General features: G+C 42.1%; 1 protein-coding gene across 1 annotated transcript in view; it reads right to left on the reverse strand.

Annotated features, from left to right (window-relative positions):
• Positions 1–5,166: 5,166 nt before the first annotated feature.
• LOC144528238 (uncharacterized) overlaps positions 5,167–22,780 on the reverse strand; it is a 40,539-nt gene continuing 22,925 nt past the window's right edge. Inside the window, exons 4-12 of the mRNA XM_078266726.1 lie at positions 20,430–20,601; positions 18,881–19,111; positions 18,078–18,184; positions 17,682–17,829; positions 13,840–13,892; positions 11,825–11,922; positions 11,499–11,679; positions 9,729–9,932; positions 5,167–8,845 (exon numbers count right to left, since the gene is read on the reverse strand). Coding sequence (XP_078122852.1) covers positions 7,595–8,845; positions 9,729–9,932; positions 11,499–11,679; positions 11,825–11,922; positions 13,840–13,892; positions 17,682–17,829; positions 18,078–18,184; positions 18,881–19,111; positions 20,430–20,601 — 2,445 coding nt within the window. The 3' untranslated portion in view covers positions 5,167–7,594. The remainder of the gene's footprint in view (positions 8,846–9,728; positions 9,933–11,498; positions 11,680–11,824; positions 11,923–13,839; positions 13,893–17,681; positions 17,830–18,077; positions 18,185–18,880; positions 19,112–20,429; positions 20,602–22,780) is intronic.

Below are 22,780 nucleotides of genomic sequence, written 5' to 3' on the forward strand. Positions count from 1 at the left end.
TATCCACGACGTTTCACTTCTGGGATTGCTCGGTTGCTGACGGAAATTCCGCCAGATGTCCTTTTTGGCCGGATGTCCGTCACCTTCCTCTTTCTTTGTGTTGTAATTCTAAACTCCGGTGGAATCATGAGGACTATGGTTAACTGCTCCTCAGATCTTATGGTCTTATTGTTGGTGTCGATATACGTTTTCTATGAGTTTATATCTGGCCTAACACAAACGGTTTCGTAAGTTTTCTACTCCAGTCACACACTTTGCCGCTTAAGAAGTTGTGTTAAGTTTAGTTTGACTAACGTTACATTGCTAGCAACAAGCTAGTCGTCATTGCTACAATGCTAACGTTACTACAATGCTACTACTACTGAAACAAATATATATAAAAACCCCACCAGGAGTACCAACTGCCTGAACAACCTTTTGCCAAGCTAGCTGCTAACATCCCTGTAGTCATACAAAGATGTATCATAAAGTAAGCTGTAGGAAAACCACAATATTTTAAATTGCACGCATAGCGTGTGTGTATGTGGGAGAATATATTGGAGGCACATTTGCTACTCATTGGCTACCGCTCTGCAGAAGTTGACTCAGTCAACTTGGGGAGAGCGGTGAACATCCGGGGCACTTCCGCCGCCGTTAGCGGATTTCGCTCATACCGCTGTTTCGTAGGGAATGAATTGAATCGCTCCACTTTGCAGTTATTTCAGCTGCCTGTGGAAACCCAGCGTTAAGATATTCCACAGTTCCGTTTTATGACAAAGCGCCACAGAGTTACTCTTCTTCCGTCTGCCTGTTTGCTGTAGAAACAAACGGCGCCCTCTTCCTGTTAAAATGTCACGTTGCACCTTTAATTTGATCATTTATTCTTATGAATGTTGCTCATATCACTGAGCGCTCCGATGGCCACTGGGTGTGGAGTCCTGTAGGTCCAGTTTGCTCCGACAGCGCCCTGCTGCCGCTTCTGCAACAGGAGCCGTTGTTCAAGTCAATGGCATGAAGGCTTAATGAGCAAATGTAACTTTCATTTGCTTACAAATATCAACTCAATTTTTTTTCACTTTTTAAGTATCAGGCACTTCATTTTTAAGTACTTTCCATAGATGAGCAGTGCCGTTTCAAGACCGATGCTGAAGTAGTGTGCAAAACACTGGATATAACAAATCTGTTCGAACATGCATAACAAAATGTAAACACTTACATCTTTAACTTTATCAAACAGTGGAAAGGAAAAAAAAAAGAAATATATATAAACCTAATGAAACCTTTACAAACTAAAGCTTAAATAACCAAAAACTATTTCGACTCTCATACCGGTTTAATAAACTAGAAGAGCTCCACTTTGAATGACACCAGGCATTGGCATCACCTCGTCATTAACATACAAAAAATTTACATGCAGGAAAAAAATAAAACCAACTAAAAGGCAACACAATGTTCAGGAGTCAGACTGTGAGATAAACCGTTCTAGTGGAGCTGTGGTTGGACTGGGAGCCCCCCCCCCACCAACCCCCGTGTTTGAGTTATACTTGAAATGAACTAGTTTGTACAAAGTGTTGTCTGAAGGCAAAGGTGTTAATGCTAAGGCTGCACAGTGTATCGTTTTAACGTCATCGCAAAAGTTTTTAATTTATTAAATAACTGCTGAAAGCATTTAAACAAAGTTTTGTGTTGGAGTTTGTAACGTTCCAAAATCTTAATTTTGACTTAAAGAGTTTCATTTTCTTTGTAAAATCCATATCGGTTCCAAATATCGGTTTTATTAACTACCAATAATCGGTATCGGCCTTGAAAAACCAGTATCGGTCGATCCCTACAATAAACGCACCGCGAAAGGCTGCGACGCGTCGCGAAAGACACTCCGTACATATATCAGTAGAAAACTGCACGTCATCGTTCTTAATTTAATGGTGCCTTTTATATTCAATCCAATGTTCAATTTGTTCAATAAAAGAAAGTTGGAAATGCTTTCCTTTCATTTGTTTCATACTCAACAAGCAGTTTGTTGTATTTTAGCAGAATACTGAAAGCAGCAGAAATGCAGAATTAGTACACTTTAATATCTATTTATCGCAAGTAATATCGCCACAGTGATATTCGACATTATCGCATATCTTCCTCATATGCTGCAGCCCTAGCCGACGCCTCACTCGAAGGGTGAAACGCCTGCTGCTGTACAGGGAAGGTTGAGACGCAATGAATCGTTGGAACGGGGATAACGGAGCACACTTTCAGACCGTTTCTCTCTACGACATTCAAGGTGTTGCACTCTGTAGTTCATGCATAAAGTGACAAAAGAAATTATGTAGAGAATAATTTTAAAAAGAGAGCTTGAAAGATACATTCCCAGCCGTTTCGGAAAGTTACAGAAATTGTCAGAGGCAGCCCCGTGGACTTATTACTAAGAGATGGACAATGCTGACAATGTATCACAGTGGACACTCAAGGTTAGCCTGGCTCCGCCCTCCTACGTACTTGAGCTCAATTTTAATTTTCCTTCAGTATTACGTCTGGGTTTGCGGTATATTCTTGGGTTTTCTCCGGTCAAATCTTTGGCGGTCCAATCAGCGAACAGAGGGAGTGGATGAGAACAATGATGTTGAGGTCGTGCGTTAGTTTGAGTTGTAGTTCCATAATGGCGGCGGAGAAGCCATTCGGCGAACGCTAGCGATTCTAAGCCGACGTCACGACCAAACGTTAGCGATTGGTTATGGCAGATCCAATAGTTTTAAATTTCAACACAGTACCCGCCTTCAAGGAAGTTAACAGTCTTGTCAATGGAGAGAGGCCAGACTCTCTGGACAAATGACATGTACCAGAGTCTGGTAGGACCAGGCTAACTCAAGGTACTGCAATGGGAGAAAATAAATATCCCCTGCTGCCAAAAAAAAACCATTTTCCCCATAAACCTCCTTTTTAAAAAAGAGATGTCTGTTGAACTTTTGACAAAACACTTCCAACTGCAAACACGGGCAAGAGGAAGAGAGAGACGGAACGCGGGGCGGAAAAGAAGAAACGTACGGGATCGTAAACAAAACGGCACGCATCGACGCATGTTAGAGCTACTTTACGTCAACGGCGGCAGAAAATAATACGGGGGAAGGTTATTTACGGAAGATTAACTTTAACATTCAATTTCATTAAACACTAAACAAAAATTCCATGACTCTTCCAAAACTTAAAAGAACTTTTACTAATGTCTGAAAGTGTGCGCCGTCTTGACGTTAAGACACAAAACTGCATGCAGTTCATGCAGTTCTAAAAAAGGTAATAAATGTGCTGTCATTATTCTTCGCTGGTGGTGCGTTACTAAATGGCGTCTTTACCGCCACGCTCCACCGTCGAGTGCGGGCGCTCAGAGCAGCTACCAACACTTTTACCTTCAGCCGCAGTCATACAAACTCTTTCCTTTGAAGCACACTGAGGCCTTTTACTGCACAACAGACCGAGCACACTCTGAAACATCTCGCCGTAATAAATAAGAAAAAGGTTTACAGACAGGATGAAGCAGAGCGAAAAGGATTGGGCATCGAGAACCGGTTCCAACTCGGAACCGGTTCAAAAATTACGATTCCAATGGAATCGTTTGGAACATTTGGTTTTGAATCCGATCATCGGTTTCCAAATTTAACACGTCCAAGTTTTGGTTTCCGTAGCGGCCGGCGTACTTCAAGGCGCTTGTTGTGTTGCAGCCACAGAGCACAGTAAGCGGCGCTCTAAAGTGTGGCTTTATTTTATATTGAAAAAGCCCGGTAATATGTAAATAACTTAATTGAATCAAAATGAAATGCTCCTCTTATCGGTGAAATAAGCATGTGGCCCGTTTCAACTCCACCCCTCAAAGAATTGGAATCGATAATAACCGGAATCTAACCTGGTTGACACCAGACCCTTCTCAGTTGTAACCGAGAGCGGGTCTGGGCAAGCTTCATTCACAGCTCATTTCCAAAGGGGCGTCAACAACGGACGCCACTCAAATGCCTCTGGGCGCAATTGGATAGTCCTTCAACCGACCAACGATCCGGGTGACGTAGCAGCGACCGCGGCATCAACGGGTTGCTGCGCTTCGGTGGCCGGCTTGTTGAACGTAAACAAAAAGCTGCTCGCCGTCGCTGCGCTATCGTCATCGTGTAAAAGCCCGCCTCAACGGTTGCGATTGGTGCCTCGATTTGGAAAAAATTGGAAATGGGCTTAAATGGGCTCTTGGCCAGACTGACTTGCAGAGCAAATCTCAAATTTGCCGGACGTTCGTCAGGGTTTGCCCAGGCTAACCGGAATCCAAAGGAAGAATCAGAATTGCTAAAATCAAAAACGATGCCCAACCCTAAGAGCGAGACACAGAATATACATTAATCCTGTCGTAAGATTATCAGACATTTTGTGAGATATATTAAAATCTGCTGCATTGATTTGTTTTCAAGACGTAATCACAAAAAGCATTTCATCATCGTCCTCATGTTAGAGTAGTAAAATAATCACTTATAATATCCTGAAATACTCCCGACAACTCGGAATCCAACACGATGCCAAATGTTACAGAGAGGTTATGGAGGTCTGCTGATTTCTGGCGGAGTTATGTGTGCTTTGGTGCATCTGCCCAGCTATATCTACTGAGTATACATTTCTCTACTCATGCATTCATTCACAAACAATTCATATCCGTGTCACGCAAAGCCAACAGTCAAAGAAATCCCCCCCCCCAAAAAAAAAACTGCAAATATTTTCATAACAAGTCATGTTATCTTTTAATTTAGTTCTTTAAAATATTTTCTTAAAACTCTCTCTCTGGACAAATACATGTGCTGTGAGAAACGTTAAAACTTGTTTCAAAAAGCAGAAAAAAAAGCAGTTTGAGACTGAAGTCAAGACTTAATGACTTGCTGAGATGAAAAGAATTTGCAGCTTTATCAATTAAAAAACAACAACAACAACAACAATATGGCTACATAACTAAGAATAAACAGCACCAGTTATTTTCGGTGTCGGAGTTGATTCCACTACTAATAAAATAACAAAAAAAACGTTGGCCGAAGGAAAAAAATAAAACCTGGCAAATATAAATATGGAAAAACAAATGAAGCACGTGGGTACAGTAGGTGTGCAAATCCGAAACAAACTGAGACGAGTCGAAGGAAAAGGCTGCGATTAAAGGGATACCTTGACATTTTTATGTTTTTGTTTTTTTTCCAGCTACACAAGTTTTTTTGTCACGAGATGGAGTCGTGTTTTGTGTCGCCACTTTAGATGAAGAAGAGGAAGAAGCCGGGGGAAGCAGTGGATCGGTTTAAAGTGGAAAACGGAAACGCGTTCTTTGGTGAATGCTGCAGGTTCGATTTTCTCATTTTCATCTGGTATTAATATACGATCTGTATCTGGATATCTTCAGGAATAATTCATATAAACGCAGCAGAATATATAACAGTCAGAATATTATCAGATCTCCGCCAGGTGTAAATGACATATGTACCGTTTGGCCGCATTCTTAAAGCTATAGTGCGTAGTTTCTGTGTCCCCCATGAGAAATTTTAAGTGATGACAACAAACTTTCGGCGCATTTTTCTGCGGGCAAAAGTCGCCGGAAGACACCATTTTCTGAACATAGCCATACTGAGAAATACAGAGAGCGTTGTGTGGAGCTGAAAGTCTTAATTAGCTTTGTAGCAACTCATTTGGCAATGGCTTGAATGTAACGGACGTTTTATTAATTAAAAAAGTTACACACTGAAGCTTTCAAGCAATAGTTCAACACTGATTAACATATTTGCTTTCTTGTCGAGATTTAGATAAGATCGAGACCACTCTTGTTTCTGTACGCCAAATATGAAATTAGCGTAGCTTAGCACCAAGACTGGAAGCAGTGAGAAACAGTTATACAAAATACAACTACCAGCCACTCTAAAGCTCACCGATTAAAATGTTACAATCTTCTTTTAATACACACAGAACCGAAAGTGTAAAAACATCAATTTGAGGTTTTGCCGGGGGTTATGTGTCGGACTATGGGACTCCAGGAAGTCACTGCTCCCAGCCAACAAATAGTCTGGCATTTAACCCTCCCCCCCCACCGTGTTACGTATCCAGATACAGATTGCAGATTAAAGTTATTAAATCATTCCGGTGATACTTTATTATATTATTGTCAACAAATTCCATGAAATGACCCAAACTTTTACAAACACCAATTGCGAATCTAAGTCCGTCTGTGTTCATGGACCAGCATCCAACCCTGCCGTCTATCCAAATGCATGATGGGATAAGATCCACTCCCCACACCCCCCGAAACAGATGAAGCAGGTGGAAATGTTCAAAGAAAAACCTGAGGTAGTCTGAATGTTTGGGCTACATGTTCACGTTGGAGCTCTACACACAATTCTCCCTCCTGTGCTGATTTCTTATCCGTTGAACAACCACAACAGTGGCAGCGATGAAGGCGAGGCGACGGCGCCAACGTGTGGCCACAGCGGCCTTTACAACGCAAACAGCAGGGCTGGGTATCCAACCGTAACACTTTTTTTTTTTTTTACTAGTGCTGTATGAAATGAGTCAGCTGGCATTGAATGTCTGGTCAGATTTGAACACTTCTTGATTTAAAACCTACACCTTTTAATTACAATTTAAGGACTTTGGCTTCTTTTGTTAAAAGTTTTGTAGGAAACGCATGTTCATATTTCTCAAGGTAACAACATCTCAGATATCGTATCCATACCAATATTTCAAAAGACACCCTGCCCAAGTTAGGAGTGAAGGGAAACTAGACCGGTCCAACATCAAGGTATCTCTTTAACCGAATGTATTTGAAGCCGGCGATGAAACAGATCGCAGGCCACTTAAGGCACATTTGTGTAAGAAAAGTTTATACAATTTTAGCTAACGAGCAGGACTATAGAAAGGCTTCACTTAACGAGCTATACTGTGAAGACTGAGGAGCTCCAGATAACATCCAGACACTTTATCAGAAAATAACTATCTCTCCACAGAAGTGGAGTACAATTTAAAAATGAAAACTACCAAACTACAGTACACCGCAGATGCTAAATTATGAAGTATTGATGCATAGCATCACCCATAGATAGAATTGATTTTTTTTATTTGAAGTAATATGGATCTTATTCAATATTTCACTGTAATATTGAATAGTGGAGTTAATAGTGTTATGGAGGGTTATGGCAGTGTTTGTTAAATAGTCACAGTCTCACTCCTCTGTGTCTTTTCTTTTCTTTTTACCTTAAAAGAGACAGAAATCGACAGAAAGGAAGAGAAACTGATTTGTGATTGTCATGAGTCTCAGCGCCGTCATTCTGTTGCAAAGTTCAATCGACGACATGATCGAAAAACAGGCAATAACAAGGAGACAAAAATAGGAAACAAAAGAGAAGTCGTGAGTTCAAATGTTGCTCAAATAGGAAGCAAAGAAACATCCCTGCTCGGCGTATTTAGGCATTAACCAGAGCCCGATCAACCGCTGAAGCATCCGGCGTCCAAAAACCAACACCAAAGCCCCGCGGTGGATACGACTTTCCACATTCCAAAAGCGACAAATCCCCGATTTATCCGACAGTTTTCTGATCACAAAATGCTAACATCGACAGAGGGAATAATGCTAAAAACAGTGCGACTCAGTGTTTGAGGATCCGGCTCTCTTCAGCTCTGCAGGACCGGGACCAGAGAGGCGGGCGAGATCGTTCTCCTGCTGATCCGACTTCTGTAGTTTCTTGCTTCTCTCAGTTTCACGTCGCTCTATTTCCACCACCTCCTCCTCCTCCTCCTCCTCCTCCTCCTTCGCTTCTTTCTTTACAGCCACTCCTCCCTCTCCTGTCTCTGTCTCGGTCCTCTGGGTTTCAGCCATAGATTCTGGAGGAAGAAATTTCCCAAACCTCGTCCCGTTCAGATCCTCCTCGAATTTCACCTGGAAGGGTGGCAGCCCGAGCAGGAAGGCCCTGATCCGGCTGGGGGAGCTCAGGTCTGCGGGTTCCTCCTGGTTCTTCATCTCCACATCCTGCTCTTCTCCTCCTTCGCTTCCTGCGGAGCTGGACCGGCCGCTCGGGCCCAAGTCCTCGGCCTGCTCCGTGCAGCCGGGCCTGGGTCTCTTGGATGGCGGTTGATCCATGTTCCCGTTGATCGCTGCCAGGCCCGCCTCTGGCCCCTCTGTGCTGGGTCTCTTGGCCGCGAAACGCTTGCTGAGGTTGAGAGGCAGCGCCTGCTCCGGGGGAGGGGTGATGGGAGAGCAGGGGGGCTTGGGGCTCAGGTCCTGGGACAGAGCTTCAGACAGTCGGCGAGTGAAGGTCTGGAACTGGGACGAGCCCAGACGAGTCCTCATCAGCTGGCACACCTGAACGCTGCAGTCCAGGTTCAAAGGCAGGACCCGGAGAGGGGGCAATGGAGGCCGGTTCCTGGCGTCCCGACTGCCTCCTCTCTGGGCCGCCTCGTCCACGTTACACCCGGAGCAGTGGTTGTGCTGCTGGTGGAGCGGGTGGAGCTGAGGCTGGTCCCCGCTGGGGTGAGACGTATCCGGGCTTCCAATTTTGGGCTGGAGGGTGTAGATGGTCGGATGGTGCTGGGCCGGGTCCTGGGGCGTCAGGGCCGGACTCTCCGGCCCTCTCTGGAGGCTGATGCGGTTCCTGAAGACATCCAGAGGACAGACGCCTTTGATGGGGCTGAAGCCGCCCAGAGATCCTCCGACGAAGTGGCGAGGCAGAGTGGAGAGGAGCACGCCCGGAGTGTGAGCCACAGACTCCCCTCTGTCCGGCTTCAGCTCCTTCGGTTTGGGCTGGAAGGGGAGGAAGGGGGCGGACATGGGTGAGAGGTCGGGGGTGAGGGGCATGTTGACAGGAAGGATAGCCGGCTGGATGGGCTGCATGAAGGGAGGAGAGAAAAAGAACGAGGTTCTTATTATCATAAAAAACACAACGTAATCATGTTTATATTGTACTTCTGCATAGTCTATATAAAAAAGGTAAAAATACCTTATAATCAGAATCAGATTTATTACCCATGTAAAGTTTTTACTTGCAAGGAATTTGCCTTGGTGTATTTGGTGCATACAATAAACATATTAAAAAGGAAATAACCAATAAAATAAGGGACTGCTATATATTTCAATGTAAGTATGTTACGTACTATAACAAATACTAACAATATAACTGTGTAAGAAAGGGAAAGAAAGTATGTACGGTTGGGTGCAATGTGTGCAAAAATCTTGATCAGGGGATGTCCAAAAATTCACAGTATACATGATACGTGCAAAAAATATTGTGCTATTACATACAGTGTGGTGAGCATCACATACTGGTAGGATGAAGCATGGATGAAGTATGACTTTAATTACTATAAAATATGTCTGTGAATGCAAAACCAATCAGCCGGGATTCCTGCACTCTCATCCTTACAAGAAATTATAACAAATAAATATATAATAAATATATGCAAGGAGAGGGGTTAGAGCTTTACTGATATATCGGCTGATAAATCACCAAATATTTGTATTCCCCAAATATTTGTATCGATATCGGCCTTAAAAATCCTTAATCGGTCGGGCTCTAAGAGGGGTTTGATTTCATCAATATATAACTGGCTTACACCTGGTTCTAAAGAAACATTGGTAACCAGACTTGATTCTAAAAGAGGACATTTCAGGAAATGACTGGAAGAAAACGATGATGAAAAATCAATAAATGATGAAAAAACATGTCTGTGAATCTAGTTTCCCCTGCAGGCGAGTAGAGTTTGAGTGTTACCCTGGGTGTGCTGCTGGGGAGTGGTCCACCTCCGACTCGGACTGGAAGCAGAGGACTCTGCAGCTGCGACTCGCCCGCTGCTCTGGCTTTAGCCTGCTGCTGGGCCATCAGCTTGGCCTGAGCGATCAGCGTGGCCTTGTTGCGCGTGCCCGGCGGCCGGCCTCGGCCTCTCTTCACCACCACGGTGCCGTTCGGGTTCACGATCTGCTCAGAGAGATGAAGACCAGCGGTCATATGTGGTGTCTGCAAGCCTATACTAGCTGTTCAAGTGTATTTTTATACACAGGGGGGCAGCGTCATGTCACTCTTTATTCAGTGTTTTCTTTTAGTTTCAACTTTCTGTTATGGTGTGGAGTGGAAGGGGCAAGGAGAGCGTGATTTACAAAAACAAAAACGTCAGTCTTCTGGACCCCACAGCCCGTTGCATTGAAGCCTGGCATCACCACACAGCCAGCGTACGGTCCCGTCTTTCACACAGCCAGCGTACGGTACCGTCTTTCACACAGCCAGCGTACGTCTTTCATGAGTTCACCCTGAACTCCCAGACAGCAAGAATGTTTAGTTACGTTTTAACGTTAGGCATATATACTGCCCCTGTCAGGTCTGGAAGGATTGCATCCCCCGGTACCTATGGTACTGTGAAAAAATTAGTACCGGCAAGTTTTCAGAATTTTGGTACCGAGTTGGTGCCGAAGGACCAGTTCTCGTGACATCTCTAGTAGAAATACTAAAGAGCAAAATTTTGGTTAGTTTGTTATTCAGTGATGCAAACTGATTTTTTCCGGAGTCACGGTGATGCCGTGTTGTGCTGTGCCTATCATCTCCAGTGTTACTGGGCTGTTTTGACTTGTGGCTGAGCCGATTTAATCTTTATTAACTCACCGCCAAAATACGCTTTTAAAAGTTGTTACATTCTAAAAACAGAGCAAAAAACGTCTAAAATGTCCTAAAGTTTGGAGCTTCTTTTAGCCTTAGGATATTGTGTGAATGTGACTGTTGACCTGTTAACATGCAGGATGTCTGCGGATTTATCAAGGTACAATTTCAATCTGAAGCAATTTTTTAAAAAGGTACATTCAGATATTTTAGTCAATATGATTGTTTCTAAAAAAAAACTTATCCAGAGTCATAATGTCAAAAGTATAATTTCATAGCATTTCTTTAAAGACCGAACTAAAAAGCCAAAGCTGCCAGGGACACGATGATTTCTGAAGGAAAAAAATATAGAAAGATGCAAATTGGCAGCAAAGGAAAAGAGACAACAGGAGGTAAAATGAAGCCTACTTCATGGCTCTGCGTTAAATTGACGCGGTGGGTACATGTAGATACGGACCCTAGCCCAAGCCTGACGTGCACCTCTCAAAAACTGTAACTACGCGTCACTGCGACGCAGACTGCAGCAACTGTCATCGGTCCGCTTAACCGGGGGCTTGGTAGCGTCGCATTTCCCCCTTCTCATTTCAGAGTTCTCCTTCTCAGTATTCCCACTGTGCCTCTAGAGTTGGTACTCTCCGAAGCTAATCCCCGACACTCCCCCGCTCTACCACGCCGCCCCCACATGCCGGCCCTGCTATTACGCTAGAACAACACAGACACCAGCGCACAAGTATAAACCTCTGGCCACTTACGTAGGCTACGGCGAAAGCTCTGCGTAGAGCCCCCGCAGAAGCATAAATCCCGCTTAAGTGTGAATGTGCAGCAAAGAGTAGCTCGTCACTGAATGATAAACAAATCAAATGAAATATTGTTTAGAGTTGTTCTGTCACTTACAGCACGAGGAGGAGCAGCAGGGGCTGTCAACTTCTTGTCCTTGGCTTTGGGTCCTGGTTTTCTGCCTCTCTGAAGTGGTTTCCTTCCTCTTATCCCTCTGGGTTTCGGAGGCATGGGGGATTCTGGGATTTTGAATTCGGCTCCTCCTGCTCTGAGGTGCTCTTCATAAGGAAGCATGAGCCTGACACACACACACACACACACACAGGACGCTTAGTGCATTTGCTTTTATATTAGGAGCCTTTGTTTTAGCCAACGAGATTTTATAATTTCAGGGGGGGTTTGGGGGTGGGGGTGGTCGGGTGGGTTTAGAGTTTCTGTCTGACCTCTCGTAGTGTCTCCTGGTGCAGGTAGCAGCACTGGTGCTGCCGGGGCATCCTCCCAGCTCATTATAAACTATTTTCCAGAGACGGTCCAATGTCACCTGTGACACACACACACACACACACACACACACACACACACACTTTTAAGTGCTGAGTGGAGTTGAAACAATTACATACCTTATACAGTGAGTCATTAGGGGTGTAACACTATGTTGTATAATACAGTATTGTCCAGTACAAGGCTCAGTTCAGCACAGAGGGTGAAATGGACGAGTGAACGGGCCTTTTGTTGTGAAACAGAGCAGCACTGAGCTGAAACTATACCTCCCGTTTCTGTCCCGTCTGCCTGTTTAAATTCGCTCTAAAGCTGCTTTTGTTGCGTTTATTTACTGTAAACCGCTTAGAAATGTTTCAGGCAGAACTCCACGGTTTCATTCTGAAGAGACAAATGTTATTTTACACAGCTGAGTGTAACAGTTAATGAAAAAGGTACTACTGATTTGTCTGTACTGAAAATACTCAAAGTCATGAATGTTTTGAATCGTTAATAGTTGCTAAACAGCTGCATATTAGATTCACCATTGCAGGTAAAGAAATAATTCTACAGTTTGAAAAGAATATGCTTATTTTTTCCTTGCGTTGGATGTAGAGTAAATGTAAGGCTCCAGAAGCCACTTAGCTTCTCTTAGCTTAGCATAAAGCCTGGAAACAGGGCAAACAGGGTTGTGGCTAGAAGGGATACAGCTATGGCCGGAAGTTAGGCAAAATCTGATATAATAATAATAATAATAATAATAATAATAATAATAATATCATCATCATTTTAAGACTTTGTATTTGTTCTTCGGGAGTGTTTTAATCCAAACCACGATCTTTTTCCTAAACTTAAAGCTATAGTGTGTAGTTTCTGTCGCCCCCCCATGAGGAATTCTAAGTAATGACATACAGAAATCCAGAGAGAGTTGTTGTGGTGCTGATAGTCTTAAGTAGCTTTGTAGCAACTCTTTTGGCAATGGCTTGAATGTAACGGACGTTCATTAATATAAAAAAGTTACGGACTAAAGCTTTAACTAGTCGTTTTGGTCCCTAAACTTAACGGTTGTCGCCGTAGCTTCGGAAGAGACAAATGTTATTTTATACGTCATAAATATCATCTTGCGACTCCTTTAGATAAATCTGGAATGCTTCCATTGTAGTTAAAGGAATAGTTATATAATTCTATAGTTAATTTAGTTCAGGCAGATGGCTAGATGTATGAGAGTAAATGTAAAAGGCTACAGCCAGCAGCCAGTTAGCTTAGCTTAGCGTAGTGACTGGAAACAGGGGGAAACAGCCAGCCTGGCTCTGTCCAAAGGGAACACAACCCACCTACAAGCACCTGACGCACAATCTTCACAATCTTCTCATGCAACTCTCCCCACTAAACAAATGAGAATTTCCCAAAATATCAAACTATTCCTCTCAGTAAAGGTTAGATGAGCTACATAAACTAATGGCGTTTTTCCACTACATGGTACCTGCTCGACTCTCCTTTTTTGGTTTTCCATTATGAAAAAAAAAAGATTTTATTCGAGGTTCCAAGAGAGCTCAGGCGATACCAAAAAGGGGACGTGAAAACCTGCAGACCACCGATTGGTCGGAGAGAATCGTCACTAATCACTGCCTCATCATTGCTATAGCGACAGACGGGGGTGTCCAGAACAAACCCGCCATTTTTAAATAGTTTAGCCAGCGGTGTTTTTTTTTTTTTGCTGCCTCCAGCTTCTTTTGAAACTAAAGGTGTCTTCTGGCAAACAGCCACATGCCGAGAGTCTAAAACAACACACCTTCCACGTTCTGTGTGTGTGTCGCGTTAGGTCACGGCAGTTTCCTGTGGCGTCGCTATGACGACCAGCCACGCTCACCTCACGCATGAGGCGGTACTAAATCTGCAATGGAAAAAGCAGGACGGGGCACCGCGGCCGAGCCGATACTAGCAGTGGGTAAGCGCCATAAAGCAACATGAAGTGACTCACCTTTTTGTAGCCTCCGAGCCGCTTGACCACAGAGTACATGAGGAAGAGGTCAACTGAAGACAGAGAGAGGGCAGACAAGACATGCAAACATGAAACACAGGGCAGGCAAAAGTTGTCATTCTGAAATGATAACGCTCAATTTGACTAAACAAATGTGTTCTGATAAAACCTGCAAAGTACTTTTAATGTGCATGCTTCCCCCCCCTGCGGCTTACAAACGATCCAGATGACACAGAGCCTCCCGCGTTTTCATATTTTCAGGGTTCGACTGCTGCTTTAAGCCTTGTGTTGTCTTCTCATCGGCCATAAACGTCGGTGTTGTCCTTCGGGTTCAAAATTTTAAATAAAAAACTTTTTTGGTGCTTCCCCCAACATTTTTTGTCGCTTTTCCTGATCACGTAATTAACACTTTTTTTTTTTTTAAAACCATGGTCAATGGAGCTAATTTATATGACATTATACCTAATTTTTTTAGTTCAAAACAAACAGAAATTAGAAATGATTTGGACTAATAGTTAAGATCAGAGGGTGTTGAGTGGATCACAGACATGTCAAAGTTTTTTTTTCAAATGCTATAAAATTGGATAAAACACCCAAATTTCAATGAAACTAATCATTTATTTCACCTGCAGAGACCATCCATGCATCAATATTACTGTTGGGCAATCTGGTTAAAAGAAACCTATATTTCTGATATAAAAAATAAAAAAAACTTTGGAAACGGGTCAAACGTAGGGCTGGGCAATATTTCAATATTATATCGATATCGTGCTATGAGACTAGATATCGTCTTAGATTTTGAAGAATTGTAATATCGTTATATGGTAAGTTTAGACTTTTCCTGGTTTCAAAGGCTGCATTACAGTAAAGTGGTGTCATTTTCTGAATTTACCAGACTGTTCTAGCTGTTCTGTTATTTGCCTTTAACCACTTAGTCATTATATCCACATTATGATGGTTATTTATCTAAAATCTAAATGTGGAAGATATTTTGTGAAAGCACCAATTGTCAACCTTACAATATCGTCGCAATATCGACATTTGCAACGGCGTTTGGTCAAAAATATATCGCGATATTTGATTTTCTTCACATAGCCCAGCCCTAGTCAAACTTGACCCGAGGACAACGCAAGGGTTAATTATGATGAACCAGATGAGAGCCAATGATATTTTAATGATCACGTCGTGATTTCAGCTGCCACATATTCACGTCTTCAAACACGAAAAAGCTTCTGGCAGTTTCCTGAGATATAAAATATATCGAGTTCAATTAACTATTCATTCCGATAAAATACTATAAGTATAATAGTATAATATACGTATAATAAAAACATTACATTCATATTTCTAATGGAAAAATTTTTATATAGTTGTGGTATGATTATACATAATATATGTTGGAATTGTTATATTTTAAGTCAATAAGCTAACTAATAATTGATGGTGAAGCCATAAAATACATGCTAAACTGATTTAAATACATAGAACACAAAAGGAGATAAGACATGAGAATATTAACGCAACGTTGTCAAATTTTATTGTATAGTATATATAGTGTATATTAACTAAATTAAAAATATTAAGGAATAGTAATATTAAAGTTCAAATGACTACAAAAAAAAACGAAACTTCAACAAAAAAAATACCATTAAATAATAATACAATTAATTAATAATTACATGAATATAATACCATTTAGATTATTTATTCATTATCATTTATGAACTCATAGTGGAAGTGAATTGCAGTGATCAGATTGTGATGTCAAATGTTTTACATGTTAATGATCTCAAGTAACGTGTTCACAATTTGTTGACGCCGCCTTCAGGTGGCTTAAAAAAAGAAGAAGACGTTATCGCAGTTTTAAAACGATTCTCTGCAGTTAGGGAACTGGGAACGAGCATGTGGCAGCAGAGAGAAGATCTAAAGCCGGAACAGCACACAGATACGAGGAACCAGTCGAGCAGGAGTTTTAAGACGCGGCCGCCTGTTTCCTGACACACGGAGCACATTCAATACTAGGGCTGTGCAATCACCTCAACGTTTTCATATCCATTGGTATTTTTTAGAGCACGACGGATATATCGGCGGGCCGATGTTATCGGCCGATGTTAGGCATTTTCCAAACTATCGGTATCGGCTTTTATAATGGCCGATAAATGAATATTTAAAAAATAAAATTAATACAGAGGAAACATGGTCTTAAAACCATGTTCTGAGTGTTGGCGTTGCATAGTTTGTCCACCAGAGGACGCTCTACAACGTCTCTGCTGGCAACACTGATTTTTTTGTTGTTGTTGTTAGTGTTTTTGTTCAAATGACTTTATTTATCAGAACTTTAATATATTTTGATGTTCCTCTGTTCTATTGTGACAATAAAAACAAGTTTATTTTTAAACTGCATTATCATTTTATTTTAGTGAGGACTTATAAACAACTACAAATAACTAATGTTAGGGAAATCTGTTTGTTTTGTTACGTGTTTCTGGATTTTTTTTTAAATATATATCGGCCGATATCGGAATATCAGATTTTTAAAATCACCAAATATTTGTAGCGATATCAGCCTTAAAAATCCTTTATCGGTCGGGCTCTAGTATTTTTATTTCTTTTTTGCTTGCTCGTTTCACTGCTTGGGTCTTATTTTAACAACTGTATCATGTAAAACACTGTGACTTTGTCTGTAAAAAGTGCTATATCAAATAAACGTATACTTTAATCGCAATTTATGGCTCCTATTGATCACAAAAACAGAGTAATCGAGAAAAGAGATTATTTTTCACGTAACGTTTTGCAAGTAAACACTTATTCTATCTTGTGTTCTGAATGGGGAAAAAAAATTAAAACGGGGAAATTTCACAGTTCAAGGTTTTTTTTTGTTTTTAAATCACTGTTGATTTGTTTAACTTTCACTGTTTTTTTTTAAGTTCATTACTTGCAACATCTTTCCAAAAGATGAGTAATAGTGTTAAATAATGGTGATTTCCATAATGGCCCAAATAATTGTGATTAGGCTTTTTTCCATAAGCGTCCAGCTTTAAAAGGTCCTATGACATGCTGCTTTTTTGGATGCTTATTATATATATATATATGCCTTAGTGGTCCCCTAATACTGTATCTGAAGTCTCTTTTATATAGGCCTTAGTGGTCCCCTAATACTGTATCTGAAGTCTCTTTTATATAGGCCTTAGTGGTCCCCTAATACTGTATCTGAAGTCTCTTTCCCAAAATTCAGCTTTGGTGAGGAATTACAGCCACTAGAGACAGTCCCACAATGAGCTTTACTTAGCATGTGCCATTTCTGTGTCTGTAGCTTTAAATGATATTGAGGAGGAGAGAGGGGGGGCAAGGTCGAGGGTGGGGGTGTGGCCTTGACCAACTGCCACTTTGCTTGTTTGCAAGTCATGATGTCTCTCTCTTTCTCATGGGTGGGCCAAATTCTCTGGGCGGGCAAAGCAGAGAAAGGGGAGGTAACCTTTCCCCTTATGAGCTCATAAGGAGCAAGATTCCAGATCGGCCCATCTGAGCTTTCATTTTCTCAAAGGCAGAGCAGGATACCCAGGGCTCGGTTTACACCTATCGCCATTTCTAGCCACTGGCAGGCTGGGGGAACGCATATTAATGTTAAAAAACCTCATAAAGTAAAATTTTCATGCCATGGGACCTTTAACACATTAAGCGAAGGTGCAGCACAGTAATATTGAACAAACATGTATAACAGTCTCAGGTATGTCACAAAACCCCCACCCACATCTGAGTCAACCTTTGCCAGGAAAGTGTTTGTCGCCAAGGCCCTGCGTATATCCTCCACCGTAAGTACTGAGAGGAAAAGAGAGACTCACTCTTCTTGAAGCCGAGGTTGGGGACTTTGTGGATGGGCGAGCCGAGGCGCTCCATGTAGGCAAAGAGCTGATCCAGGAACAGCTGCTCTTCAGGGTGGGGGAGCCAGCTGCCCTCACAGCCGACCTCCACACTGCCCATCACGTTCTCCTGAGAGGGACACATCCAGGGTTACGACACACAGCACCAGTTAACAGACAGAGACACATGATGGGAGCAAGTACAAATGAAGCTCATAATGTTAGTCAGACAACGGTTTATGTAAATAAGACAAATTGCTGTGTCTTCGGTGTTTATTAAAAGAAGGAAAGAACACCTCTAAATCCTGTAAAAACAACCAGTGATTCAAAAAAAAACTCAAACCACACAGTCGTCAATAATACATATAAAGAACAAACCTTCATCCGCTCGATCCAGGACTCTGATTGGCTGGAGTTTGGGGAGTCTTTACCGTCTCGGCCTTTCCTCTTGCGAGGTCGCCCTCGAAGACTAAGAGATGGACATCCTGCAGAAAAAAAACCCCACAAACATACATGAAGACTCAAAGAATGTCAGAAAAAAAAAGAATGCAATTTTATTTTAAGGAATGATTATGAATGACAAGTAAAGTAAGTGTTAACACTTGGTCTCAGCTCCCCAATTTGTTACAGAGAGCTACAGATGTCTAATAAGTCAGTTAGGAGGGCCAGCTGAGGCAGCAGCTACACTTACACAATCTGTCAAAAAGGTAATAATATGACGGACGGTGAAACGTTCCTGATGTTCACATTAACCACATGTATATACATTATAAACTGTGTGATATGTAGCTTATTATCCAAGCTGTGGAATACATAAAAAATCCAGCGCGTTGAAACAATGAATAAAAAAATAAAAAAAATGGAGAAATGGCAAATTAAACAGTTATATTTGTGAAAACTTTTCGGACTTTTGAAACAAATGTCTTCATGTCTTTTCATCTGCCAAGCACCAACTCAGTGCTTACTGAACTTGTTAGCATTTGAATACAAACCAATGACACACAGACAACCTGGAAGCAGGTTAATCCAGTATCATGCGGGAAATAATACTATAAAACTGCCTTCCTGTTTTTGCTTGTGCATCTACTAACTTCTACTGACTATGTTAATAATGGGTTTTAAAGTATCTGCCTCAATAATCCAGTATGGTTCATGCTCTGGTATCCCCCCGAAACACTCACTGAACTGCCAGGAGAAGTTGGTGCTGTTCTCCAGCGTCGGGTGGTTGAACGTGTCCCTGCAGTACATCAGCCGGGTGTTGGGCAGCGCCTTGACGCCTCCCAGGGCCAGCAGGTGGGGGTCCTGCAGCCCCGGGCCCCTCGCTCCGTCCTGGAGGCGTCTCTGCAGGGAGCGAAAGCGGCAGTACTGCGGATAGCTGAGAATTTTGATGCCCTGCCGCTCCACCAGGTCGTCTGAGAGGAAAAGACATGAGACGCGTGAACCAAACCCCTGCTGTTGTTGCGGTCATATTCAGCATAACGTCGGTCTCCACTGCACTAATTCCACATGTACGACAACAGAGTTATGTCACACGACGCTGCTCACAGTTTCAGTTTTTACACAAATACTTTTTGTATTCACCAAATAGTTTTAATCTCTGGACTTTGGAATGTTTCGGTTCTTTCAATGGCTGTTAAGTTACTGGACACTTCCTGCAAACATCCAGGGAAGGGTCAAACTCAAGCGCAACTGGACTTGGTTAAAAGGTGCTCCGAAGAAGTTTCATCTCTTATCCGAGAGAGGCTTCTTCAGTTCTGACTGAAGAGTTAGGAAATTCTGGTTTATTAACCACCGTGGGCTCGTTGTCAGGATAATGGATACCGTTTTGTTCGTTAGCGTTCCTGGCTGTTGTAACGAAAGTCGTTATGGCCGTTGGATGACACTGGAGGCCAAGTCTGAATGGTATTCACACATTTGGCCTTGTGAGAATCGTCATCGTTCAGACCTGGCCTCGAGTCAGAACGGAACAAGTCTTTCGGACGAGAGAGCAAACTTCTTCTGTTAAAGCTATAGTGCGTAGTTTATGTCTCCCCCACGAGGAATTCTAAGTAATCGTCCACATGATACAAGCCTTCCGTGATCGCGCAGTTGCTAGTAGCCAAGGAGGACACAGAGGATTAAAAAAAACATGACGGACTCTTCAGAAGCGGTCATAATCTTCACTCGAGTTTCTGCGCGTGAAAGTCGCCAGACGCCACAATCTTCTGAACATAGTCATACTGAGAAATACAGAGAGAGTTGTGTGGAGCCGATAGTCTTAATCAGCTTTGAAGCAACTCATTTGGCAATGGCTTGAATGTAACGGACGTTCATTAATATCAAAAAGTTACGCACTAAAGCTTTAACCAAGTCCAGTTGAGTTTAACCCTTCCCTGGATAACTATGACCTGGATGACTGAGAACCTTCACAGACTTCATGCAAAGGGGTTTCACATTAAAAAAAAAGCCATTCAGAGGCTCAAAGGACATAAACCCTCTTGTGGTAGGCTTTTATTGTGAAACATCTACAGGAAGTGTTAGATTACTTTTATGTTAGCCTAACACCAGATAGTTTTTCTTATTCCAATCATCTGTTAGAAATAATAATGGACAAAGAACAATATTTCTGCACTACATTCACCAACTGTTGACCCTGTTGGAGGAGCATATTGCCAAACTGGTACCATACATATTTGTAGTTTCCAATTAGCCAATCACTGCGTTTGATCAGTGGGTTCGAGTGTTTCTTACTGTCAGTTTTGTCTTTGAGCGGCTCGCTGCTCTGTAGAGGTTTGTGGAGGCCGTTGGTGTTGCCGGGCAGCGGCTTCAGGCTGCTGTTCCACGCTGCCGGCTCCACACACGCCCATCGCACCAGGTCCTCCACCCGCAACACCATCTTCCTGGACACCGCCAAAACTTCATCCTAAAACACACAAAGAGGTTGGGTTCCGTAATTTTAGACTTCTGTTGTGTAATTGCTGTGGTTTGGGAATTCCCAAAAAAACCTCCAAACCAGCACGGCAAACTTTCCATTGAAAAATTTTTTTTTATGATTCACTGGATAAAAAAAGAAAAAAAGATGGTTTTAGAAAATGTATCTCTAAACTATAGTAGGTTTTACATAAAGTATGTTAAAAGGTAGATAAAAAATGAAAAATGTATGCGTCAATATCTCAAGACGAGGCAAATTAATTTACGTAGCACATTTCATACATAAAGCCAATCTGAGCTCTTCTGGCAATTTGTTCCACATTTGAGCAGCATAGAAGCTTAAGGCAACGTTGCCGTTTTGTTCCACTGCACCTCAAAATGAGGCCGATATGTCAAAGTACAAACAGGAAAACAGGAGTCAAACTAAACTCCAAACCACAGAGATGCAGGTTTACACTGACAGCTGAATACAGACACAGATTTCTCTCAGTGAAACTCATTTAAGTGGTAAGTGCATCAACAATAGAGGATTACATAGTATTTCTATTTTTTTTGATGTGCTCATTGTTTATTTATAGGGCCATTATTATAGATTTTTCTCTTCTGAATTGAAGGCTAAAAAAGGTACTGAAGGCTTAACTCGCCACGAGGTCTATCTTGAATTAATATTTGGATATTCGTCACCACATCTTGTCAAAATGGATCGTTATCACAACTCTTGACAAAGCATGAGGAAGGAGAACAGAACAGGGCAGAAAGCAAACAATGAGGATTGACAACAATAGACAACGCAAATCTGAGGCCACGTCCACACGTACCAAAACAATCTCTTTTTTTTAATCCGTCTTCCCTGGATTCGTTTCAAGAATAGTTGCGTCCAAACGGATCCACTTGTAAATGACTCAACGCGCTACTTCATATTCCAGGCCTATAGGCCGCGCTGTTTCTGCTACAGAAATTCACCAAAAAACGGAGAAGAAGAGCATCGTCACTTCCACTTCCCATCATAACATGACTAGCTAGACTAACATTCTCTTAATACATCCATGGACTATAATGACTTTCACCACTGCTCATTTTATAAAGGCCTCTGCAAGAAAACGTGTCTTTGTTTACATTGTATAATGTGCTGTTGGATTGCTTTTTATTTTGCAATTCTGTCTGCCATCGGACATGATTGCAGTGTGCTAGCTGGCAGACCCAAAGGCTAAAAGCTCTGCTAACTAGCTAACATCGGCAGTCAAACAAACATCAATGATCCAATGTCTTTTTGATAATCTACACGTTTTTCTTGCAGTAGCCTTCCTACAATAAGCCGTGCTAAAAGTTACTATAATCCGTTCAAGGAGTTGATAAGCAGACAGATTAGCTAGCTAGTTGATAAGTTGTCTACTTCCACTTTATAAACAGATGACAATAGCAGCTAACGTTAACGTAACGTAGCTGCTTTAGCGATGTTTAACGTTAGCTACATAACGTTAGCAATATATCTTGAATCCAGGACCGGCAGAGCAGAGGGAAGTGTCAGTATTTAGTATTTAGATGAAGTGAGCTGTTTGACCACGGAGATGGGATATGCTCGCTTATAGCTTCACCGCAGTCGTGTGGGTCAGTGGCCGCGGGTAAGAGGTCGAGGGGTGTGGCGATGACATCATCGATACGATAAGTATGCAGCTTTCGCTGCCCAAACGAAGCCAAAAGGGAGCCGTTTGATTTTTTTTCACCCTGGGACCAGGTTTCAAAAAAGTGCGGACGGCCCCCGATTCTGGCTTTTGAGCAAATAGAAGAAAAACCGATTCACACACACATGTGAAGTGGTTATATGTTGGGCAGAAGTGTTTTACAGTTACATTTCAAGTTTAATGTAACTTTGGAATCTGTGACCAGTTATTTAAACTAGAGATGGCCCGACACCACTATTTGCTTCCTGATACCGATTCCGATACCTGAACTTGCGTATCGGCCGATACCGAGTACCACTCCGATACCAGTGTGTCATATATTTTATGTTTTAACAGCTGAATACTACTATCCCTGTATGCATGGGTTATGATTGCTATCATTGTAGTTAAAAGTATTTGTGGAACATGAACAAATACAAACAATCAACGCCACTTTCTTTTATTATCCAGTTTGACAATCAGTCATAACAGAAAAAGAACATAAATAAA

The sequence above is a fragment of the Sander vitreus genome, chromosome 13, assembly GCF_031162955.1.
Source record: "Sander vitreus isolate 19-12246 chromosome 13, sanVit1, whole genome shotgun sequence".
Lineage (NCBI taxonomy): Eukaryota > Metazoa > Chordata > Actinopteri > Perciformes > Percidae > Sander > Sander vitreus.